The sequence below is a fragment of the Amblyomma mixtum genome, chromosome 1, assembly GCF_055824585.1.
Source record: "Amblyomma mixtum isolate Tamu chromosome 1, ASM5582458v1, whole genome shotgun sequence".
NCBI lineage: Eukaryota > Metazoa > Arthropoda > Arachnida > Ixodida > Ixodidae > Amblyomma > Amblyomma mixtum.
The window spans coordinates 29,434,216-29,444,249 of NC_143012.1; the positions used below are offsets into that span (position 1 = coordinate 29,434,216).

Genomic DNA, 10,034 nt, shown 5'->3' on the forward strand with positions numbered 1-10,034 from the left:
TATATTCTGTGGCTTGACAGATATACACAAAAGGACAGAGTGGACAGTCTGCATGTTGCAGATCCCAGCTTCTTCATTCGCCACGACAGGTTCTTTGCGCAAAAAAAGACAACACATAGACAAGACGACAGGATGAGCACAAATCCTTCAAAAGAGAAGTTTCACTACATTTGAAGAGCAAAGAGGTTGCATGCATTACATTGTCTCAACATGTTAATGTAAACATTTGTGGTTGTTCACTGCAAATATTTAAAACAAAAGCAGCTCAAAGACAGCAGGATGATAAAATAAATGCATGGTACTGTACAGTAAATGCTTCTATCTTCTAACAAACCTCAGTTTTCCTTCCTCTAGCTGCTACTTTCCCCTCAATAAATTGCAAATAAATATTTAATTACAAGCAGATAGAGTACAGTCCTCCCTTACATCAGCTCATAACTACTAAAAGTGTCCGTGGTTATGTCCCCCAAAAAATGCATGTTTTCTGTTTTAACTTGGCACCATTGGCGAGTCACAAAGAGCATGCAGATACACAATGTCACACATAATGACTGATGAAAGCTGTCTCTGCTTCATGAAGTGAGGTGTCTAAGGCTAATAAAAATGATTAGATGCTTCACAATGTTTCATTCTCGGCGGTGATTTCTTCTTCCTGTGTGCTGTTTTTAGAGTCCCAGAACTTCTTGAGCTTGTGAGGTGGTGGTTCACGGTCACCTCCAGTGGCTAACATCTGTTTGCTGACCTTGGCGATTGTCGTGTAGCTGCACCCAGTCACCTGCACCAAATGAGGGAGGAAAGAGGTCATTAACCACCTGAAAAAAATAAATTACCGTATCATTGCATCAAAATATACAACATGTTAAGCCAACTGCGCCAAATGAATTGCAGTGCAAGGAATTCAAAATTTTCAAGAAACTTACAAAACAAAGCAGTGCCCTTAAAGAAAAAAAAACAAACTACTTAAACGTGTACCAGGACTACACACAGCCACATACTTGAAAACAACTAAGTACAGCCTTTGTCAAAAGTTTGGAGCCCAGGGGGTTTCCTTTTGAGCCACACTGTGTCCTTCTTAAAGGGGCCCAGAAACACAATCTTAGTTAACTGTTTTGCCTGTTGATTGCACACAGTGAGTTATAATGGTCCTATTAGCGTCGGTAATACCGCGTACATTCCGTTTTTTTATATTTTAATGTCCTCCCAAAAACAACTTCATGGGTCTGATGGTGTCGCCACACAGTGGCGGGTTTTTAGCAGCGGATATGACATCACCTGGCGCCAGCTTGATGACCGGACAGACAGTAAATATACTGCAAATTGTGTGAATAAATAGAGACACATTTTGTTACCTGTCTGCGTTTTATATTAGATCAACAAAAACAATTTGTTTGTCTTAGATAAAAGCCCTGCAAAGCAAGTAAAATAAAAATACACCACCAGGGGCGCTCTGGCATGGAAACAACACTGCCAGTCTCACAGAGAGCAGGCAACCATGGAGTACAAACTTCCGCGACGTGCTCTGGCTGGCTGTTTTGATTGGTTGCGCCAGGTGCCGTCATTGGGAGAGCGAAATAGGAGTGGGAAGCCCCGCCAAAATCGAGTTGAGGGCAGCGTTTTGTTTGCTTGTATTTTGAAATTTCTTCACTGAATAACTACCGTTCCTGTGCATCGATTCCTGTAATTCTTTTTAAGTCAGCATCTGTGTGGCATAAAGAACCCACCTGAAGTATAGCCGGTATTCCCCCAGGCAGTGTTTCGCAGCCCCTTTAATGGATCTCTAGCGCTCCAAATTTCCTGGACATGAGGAGATTTCTGGTACTGCCTCCTGCAATAGGTAGGACTTCCATGAATGCTCCTGGAGTCTCAGTATAAAGCTTAGAAGTGAACCCCCTGGGCTTTAAACTTTTGACAAAGACTGTACATACAAAGTTGCACACCTTTCAAACAACTTTACATTGCTGGCAACGTTTGCTGCTGCAAAGCTGATGTAAACAAGAAGTAAAATAATTCACCTGTACTTTCATGCAATAGTACTGCTGGGTGAGGAATCTAATACTCAGTGACAGCATTTTTTGGCAACGAAGCGAAAGATACAGAGGCAGTGTCTTTAACTGCGCCCATCCGCCAATAGGTCAGCCGCAGGACGACTGTCTGACAAGCTGATCGATGTGCAGTTGCTTTGCTCCATTGTAATAAAAAAAAAGTGTTTTTGCCATGACTCTGTAATGTTGAAAATGTCCATTTATGAGAATGTGCCTTAAGTAATGAGTGTTACCAGTAGACTACATTTTAAAAGGACACTCTTGACTGCGACCAGGGACTATATAATAAGTAGTGTAGAATGAAAGAGTGTGAACTGGCTCTCTAGCCTTCGCCCCATTTTGTAAGAAACGTCACGGAGTACAGTGGAAACGTGTACAAGTTATAAACCCAAGCAACTTATGAAAATAAGTAAGAACTGCATTTTAACCAAAACAAACAAGATGTAATTCAATCAAATTATGCTAATGTTTAATTGGGAGCAGCACAGTTAAGGTACAGCCTTTAGGGAGGGTATATCCAATTACCAACAGAAAATTCAGGCCTACTATTAGAAATTAGCAGTAACTTGTCTTCGTTACCTTATTACAGCGGTACCCCTTATCGGGCAGCGGTTAAGTTTGATTTCTGACGTCAAATATTTCCGCGACTACATAGAAAATATGAAAGCCTACATAGCTTACCAATTCTCCAACAGGGTAGTGCTCTAGTAGACATTTATTATGAATACTTTTCATTAGTACACCGACATACAACTAGCATGGCAACAATCTAAGTGCAATTGGCTCTCAAGACTGGAGAATGCAACCAGCACAAACTGAACATCCTTGAAATCTATGAAGACTGAAAGTGGATGCTGTGCAGTAGCTCGTATAGTACTCCTATAGCCAAAAGTTTCTTGAATGCAATATTAGTGGAAAAATTTCGTTTCATTGCTGTTGCTCCTTCCACCCTACAATAAAATATATAGAGACTAAACATGAGAGTGCAAATAACATAGTGCTTCTTTAAATCTTAAACAATGCATCCTAAGAGGAAATAAGTTAAATTTATTCACCATAGCTGTGTTCTGTAAACTTATCATAGCAGCTGTACATGTCTGTGCGGTGAACAGAGTACGACGTCATCTGATTCTAGGCTACAGGTGAAAACCACGAGAGGATTTAGTTACTTTTTTTCCCCTTAATGGCTCCTACGCTCTGCACTTTCACAGCTCATTGCCCCCATCCACAGACACACACCCAGGAGATGAATTTGTAGCAGTTTGTTGAGTTTGGTCCACTGGGGGTGAGCATCTCGGCGAGCACACGCCGGTTCTCGGTCTGGCCCAGCTGCGACCGCTCACGCCACTGGCTGACGAGTGTAGCGTAGCGCTGCGCCAGTCCAGCGCATCTCTGCTGACAGCACCTATCCTCGGCCAGTTCATCCAGGCTCCTCAGCTTCCCCAGTGCAGCCTTTCCCTTGGTCCGTTGAATGCGTCGCCCTTTCTGCAGTGTATATGTACATCTTCATCATCATCAGCCATACTTTGTCCATCATTTGCATTTGACCGGGTCCCCCATCACAGACTTTTGCTCAAACTAACCCACTTGAACATTCATTCCAATGTTATTGCCTGGGTTAAAGCTTTTCTTGCATGTCGACCTCAGTTCATTTCTGTCAATAATCATCTTTCGTCCTCCTCACCCGTTTCGTCCGGTGTTCCCCAGGGAAGCGTTTTGGGACCTTTACTTTTTCTAATCTTCATAAATGACTTACCCGCCTGCGTATCATCCAAAATCAGATTATTCGCTGATGACTGTGTTATATACCGTAGCATTTCTAACGACTCTGACCGCCAATCTTTGCAAACTGATTTAGATTCCATTAGTAACTGGTGTTCTTCTTGGTTAATGACCCTTAATTCCTCTAAAACTAAACTTGCCTCTTTCACTCGCAAGTCTTGCCGCATCCCGACATCTTACGCTCTCCTTAATAACCCGGTTGAACTTTCTACTTCCTACAAGTATTTGGGACTACACCTTCAGTCCACTTTAACATGGAATTACCATATTAGCCATATTCTTGCAGCTGCTAACCGCTCTCTGGGTCTTCTAAAACGTAACCTTAAACAAGCGCCTTTTCACCTAAAAAAACTAGCATACGTTACCTTAATACGGCCTAAAATCGAATATGCGTCGGCCATCTGGGACCCGGATGAAGCATACCTTATAGATGACTTGGAATCTTTGCAAAACTGTGCCGTTAGATTCATCTTTTCTGATTATTCTCGTCATACTAGTGTCACCGCACTAAAGGCTCGCGCCAAACTTGATACGTTATCACATCGCCGCAAACTATCACGCTTGACCCTTTTCCATAAACTTTACCATCATGTTCTGCTCCATAACGATTTTTTTCAATCACCTGAATCTTTTTTTCCACGTCGCGACCACCCGCTGAAAGTTAAACGCATATCATGCCACACTTCTTCTTTTGCTAACTCTTTCGTACCACGTACTATAGTCGACTGGAATAATCTACCATCACACATCGCTTCTGAAAGGGATCTTAAAAAGTTTCACGACCTTCTAACCCAAATGTCTGTTTAGCTTTACTAATTGATTGTACCACTTGCTGCATTTAGCTGTTTTATTATTTTGTTTTGTTCCTGCGATTGTTATTGCCTCTAAAACGCTATCTGTTCTTTTTTCGTGTAAATTACAGTGTATACTACAGGTTTTTGTTTGTTTCTTGTTTTGTTTTCTACATGTGCTTTTTGTATTTATGTATTGCACCTTGGTGCTTGCTCATTCTTATTTTGCGTTGTGCGTCATTGCTCCCCCCTATGTAATACCCTCGATTGAGGGCCTTTAGGGGTTTATTGAATAAATAAATAAATAAATCATCAGCCTGACTTCGTCCACTGCAAGTCAAAGGCCTCTCCCATGTCTCTCCTATTAACCCTGTCCTGTGCCAGATGCGGCCACCTTATCCCCGCTATTCATAATCTCATCCGTCCACCTGACTCTCTGACACCCCCTGCTGTGCTTGCTATCTCCTGGAATCCACTCCGTTACCCTCAAGGATCAGCGGTTATCCTGACTTCGCATTACATGCCCTGCCCACTTCTTCTTCTTGATTTAGATTAAGATAAACTCACATTTGTTCCCTAACCCGCTCTCGTCTATTCCTGTCTCTTAACATTACACTCATCCTTTTCCTAACTTTATACCATTATTAGTATGTACGAAGTGTATATTTTTTGCAGCATATATTACACCCACAGAGGAAATGCGATTAGCAGATGTGTCATCAACAGTGATCACTGCGGAAGCTGCCTATACTCTGCCAAGAACCCCAAAGGTAATTGAAGTGCTACTGATCATCACACCACACGCTCACTACAAAATCGAGCTCTGTGGGTTCCTGGTACCTCAAACATAACAAAACAAGGTCATGAACCCCCTCAGTGGAGCACCTTTCCCATTATACAAATACAGCAGCTTTTGCATCAATGGTAAGTCAAAATAAAGCAATACAAAGTAAATTTTTGAGAAATTTACAACTTTTAAATCTTACTGACAAGTCAATTCTGCATATTCCAAAGCACCAAGAGAGTCTCGTCTGTTGGTTTTGCTTTTTAGAATGTTGCTTTATCACTGCACAAAATATAGTTTGAGTTTCAAAATTTGCAGCTGCTATTGCTTTGTGCAGATCTGCTCTTGCCTGTCTCTAAACTTTAGTAAAATACACATGCCCTGTGTGCAACACTGCTGACACACCAAAATTTACACTTTCATGTGCATCATCTATTGCAGTAATGTTAATAGCAGGCCAATACTGACCAAGCACACACATTGAAGGTATGGGTGGATAATATGCGTGCTCTTCATGACAAATAAACATCACGCCAATAAATGAGAGTTAAGCAGAACCCACAAATAATTAGCTTAGCAGATAAATCGATGAATAACAGAAATCGTTCCTGATGAGCTGAATAAAGCACATCGTGCAAGTTTTCCCATCTTTTAAAGGTTCAAAATCCTCCGTCTCTTACGCTTGGTTCTGTCTTGAGGTACCGGTGCAGAAAGTTGTTGGAGTAGAAGAGAATCTTCTGCGTTGCTCGCTCACACATCTTCAACTCTCTCAAGCGAGGCCGATGCTCGTTCACAAACTGCTCGAAAGATTCACTGTGCTTCTGGCCGTTGCCCATGCCCACAGCGTGGTTTTTGCCGCCACGTTTGACCTGCAAAGCACGTGGATACGCACATCACCTCATCAAGCATGTGTGGTCCTGGTTTTGGTGGCTGCACGACAACCGAAGCAAAATCTTAGTGCTGGTATAGCATAGTGGTGCACTGATTTTCCACAAGAACATATATAAGAAAGGCACAACGCATAGCAAAACCAGCGAACTTTACAGCTCCTTTATGAGCCCATATTCTGGCAAAACATTTATAAAATACGATGAGACAATTTGCAACACTCAAGTGAAAAGCGAGAATCACACAGAGTAACAAGGTGTACATATTCGCTGCCTTGCACCACTTTTTAAACTAAATTTTATTGCTAATAAAAACATAAATGTAAATGGTGGGGTTTAACGTATGAAAGCAACACATGGGCTATGAAGGATGCAGTAGTATAGAGCTCTGGATTTATTTAGATCGCCTCAGATTCTTTAACATGCAATGACATCTTGCAAGAGACAGGTGTTGTTGTATTTCGTCTCCATCAAAATATGGCCACCAGGATTAACCCCACAACCTTGGGGATCATCAGCCCAATGCCAAAGCCACTGAGCCACCTCATAGGCCCTTTGTTAACGTTAACAGTAAGGTCTTTTTCTAGAGCGACTGCTGGCACACACTAGCAGTTTAAGCAACGTGCAGAAGGTGGGATCGAAAATGTGAGGTAAGCTCTACTGTTAATTCTATACGGACTTAGACCAATTTGTTTGTGCACTATCTCCCGAGGCATTGACACCAAACTGCCATTCTGAAAAATGTTCACATGGACATCTATTTACCTCACAAGTTTGCAATGTGATAGCATTAAAAGCTGCTGATGCCTTCAACGGAATAGTTTTCACTTCCCTCTAGCCAAGGGGTGAAGTTTATGACCAATGATACATCTTTTCCCGACGACGCTAGTAACACTGTGGCATTAAGGAAAAAAAAAGAAAGAAAAAAGAAATGTGGCATCACGCTCACTTCCTCCCAGTTGTAGCATTTTTGCTGCGACAGCTTCTTGGCTTCCTGGAGCAGCTGCAGCAAACTGCGTACTTTCTGCTCCGAGCCATCACCTGCAGCAAGCAGCATTTAGTTCATACTTCTGTCAATGCAAAACCCTCAGAGAAAACGCGGCGACATATACAGTTGAATCTCGTTATAACGAAGTTGAAGGGGTCCGGACCAGCTTCCAAGGAGAATCGGCATTCCTTCGTTATATCCATCATTTCGTTATAACGAGGTTCGACGACGAGGTACTCACCGGTAAGATACTTTTGGATACATGCACAAGGTCCACGCGGCAGTCGGAACTCTGGGCAATAAAGGCGTTCGGCGTTTGGGTCGTCGTAACCGTTGGCGAGGTTCGCAGCGAATGCCTTCGCATCGTCCAGGTATTTCGCCTTCTCCTCCTCAAACGCTTGGTTGTTTTGCTGTCGAAAAAGTATGGAACTGATCACGACTGTCGTAACCTTGACTACATCAAGCTGATCAGGGGTGGAGAAGCTGTGAAATGCTGTTAAAAATTTGGCGGTTACGCAAAAATACCGCGCGAGGGCTTCGCAGACCGCACAGGGCCATCGTGCCTGGACTAACTTACCGCCTCCTTGTAGCCGACGTCTAGAGATGACTGGAGGCACGCAGCGCAAAGAAGTCTACTCGCACCCCTGGGGGACAGACGTGAGGGATGTTCTACAAACGAGTGACAGTGGATCGGAGAGTTGAAAACGCGGAGAGAGCACGAGAAAGCGTAGCATGCCAAGGAGTTACTTGCCTAATGGGAATGCCGCATTTCTTACAAGTGTTTGGCTCTTTGCGAGCTGCTTTCTTCTTCGTTCTCGCGGGCAATCTCACGTCTGGCGAAAATGGAATCGCAGCCCGAACCGTTCTACCGGTTCTACTTTTCACCTCTAAAGGGCTTGCAGCATGCTTTGCCGGTTCGGGTGCCGCAAGCGACGTAGCCATGGCTATGGCTCCGCTGCCCCAGCCGTGTTTTCATGTGCAGTTTGCGCAGTTTGGATGGCAGTGTCTAAGACGACGTAGCCATGAAGTAGTGTCTTTAAACAAGGCGCTTCGAATTTCTCAATTAATTGGTCCACCACCCGCACAAGCTCCCAATGAAACTAACCGCTTCGAGACAAAAACGGAAACCAAGCAAGCCAAGCAGCGCAGCAGCGCTAGGGTGGCTAGCAGCCTAGCAGCGCTGTGCAGTAATCTCGAGCAACTGAATCAGCCACGAGACACTTTCGCATTTCAGCGCTTAAAAAATAGGGCTGATTCACCTACAATGGCTGCAGCCGCAGTCTCGCGCCAAGGGCGTCCGCAGAATTTTTTGCAGGGGGGGGCCCCATTGGTTCTGGCGCCGGAGGGGGGGGGGGGGGGGGGGGGTATGTTCGTTGCAAAAAGGCACTATTTGCGGAGAAAATTTATTTATTTATATATAAATAAAATAAATAAGTAAAATACACACATGAAAGAAAAAATACAAACAGCAAATTAAAGCGAGGCTAGGAGAGATACATTGGAGTTTATCAACGAAGAAAGAATTAAAATTAATAAAAATGCAAAAAGATACTATCACTTCGTGGAGAAGAGTGCTCAGTCTTGCTGTATACGGGTTCTCATCACATCCATAAAGTTCTGTGAGGCCGTCATTGCCTCCTGGTGCCATTGGGATTTTACGTGATCCCTGCACGCCTCGTGCATTTTTCTGTAGTTATTGAAAGCGCGCACGATAAAACTACCTTGAGTACCCCGGTGAACACGCGGAGGAAAAATGACGCAAAAACGACAAAAGGCGCCTTTCGCTGTCGCTGAGTACGCAAGCCAGGGGGCGTAATCTCCCAGCCATTGATGTCGAAAAGGCCTCTTTCTAGGTGTTACATCCGTCTTAAAATCATATGTAACATTTGGCGACCATGGCTTAGTAAGAAGACGTAACTTCAAAAAGTCCGGTATGCCAGTGAGTTTAGCTTTGCCTAGAAACTCTCCTAAGTCATATTCTTGAGGCAAGTTATTTGTTTTCTTGATGTTGTCTCCGGACTTCAATCCCAAGCAAGGAGAAAGGGAATCGTCTCGGCTTACTGCGTGACCGGAGCTCGCTGGTGGAGTTACTTCCATGGAGACGACGACGTCGGCTACTGTCCGGTGATGAAGGTTGCATCGCTCTGGTCAAATCCGGACTTAAATCCCAAGAAAGGAGAAATGGAATCATCTCGGCCTGCTGCATCACCTGAACTCACTGTTGACAGAGTCCCTTCCATGGAGTCGACGACATCAGCTACTGTCCGGTGATAAAAGCTTGCATCACTCTGTTCAAATGCTACACCGTTGTCACATGTCACACCAGAATCTGGAGGGGCGCATTTGGATAATGCTTCGTCAGACAACCGCTGACGCTTGAAGAAGCGTCGAATGTCTATCATTCGGGACCGCGCGAGACAAAGCTGGCTATGGAGTTCCTCGGGGTTGGTAGTATTAAAAATATATACACATTGATTGGAAAAACGGTTGAATGCGTACGTTGAAAACAAAAAATGACTATATATACAACGAAAACTTATTTACAAGATAAATGCACGCTCGCAGCTTCATACACCTCGCTCCATCTTGCTCGCGCAACCGCACAGTCGAGTATTTGCACACACACTACTCGCCGCTCGTCGTTTTCTCGTCCGCTGTCTTGGTTGTTCTCACCTTCGTTGACAACCGGCCACTAAAAACACCGAAGCACAAACACAGAGGCGCGCACACGCAAGGAACGCCGCGCGACTTCCGAGGGGA

General features: G+C 43.9%; 1 protein-coding gene across 2 annotated transcripts; it reads right to left on the reverse strand.

Annotated features, from left to right (window-relative positions):
- Positions 1-49: 49 nt before the first annotated feature.
- Positions 50-8,454, reverse strand: LOC149365912 (uncharacterized). 2 transcript variants are annotated; one of them, XR_016283329.1, is made up of 8 exons: positions 8,026-8,454; positions 7,852-7,918; positions 7,516-7,684; positions 7,236-7,327; positions 6,080-6,268; positions 3,282-3,527; positions 1,722-1,825; positions 638-775 (listed from the first exon to the last, which is right to left on the reverse strand). XR_016283329.1 is itself a non-coding variant. In XM_089547179.1 (7 exons), the coding sequence occupies exons 1-7, from the start codon at positions 8,214-8,216 to the stop codon at positions 617-619; spliced, it is 1,113 nt and encodes a 370-aa protein (XP_089403305.1). In that variant the 5' UTR covers positions 8,217-8,454; the 3' UTR covers positions 50-616. The 2 variants fall into 2 exon arrangements, 1 of the variants encoding a protein (XP_089403305.1); XM_089547179.1 differs by lacking the exon at positions 1,722-1,825 and having other exon boundaries at positions 50-775.
- Positions 8,455-10,034: the final 1,580 nt, after the last annotated feature.

Bases quoted from the DNA above. Each gene is read 5' to 3' on its own strand.
- LOC149365912 (XM_089547179.1), bottom strand. From the start codon at position 8,216: ATGGCTACGTCGCTTGCGGCACCCGAACCGGCAAAGCATGCTGCAAGC. The intron at 7,919-8,025 runs GCAAGTAACTCC...TCTGTCCCCCAG, and splicing joins AAATGCGGCATTCCCATTAG to GGGTGCGAGTAGACTTCTTT. The intron at 7,685-7,851 runs GTAAGTTAGTCC...CTTTTTCGACAG, and splicing joins ACGTCGGCTACAAGGAGGCG to CAAAACAACCAAGCGTTTGA.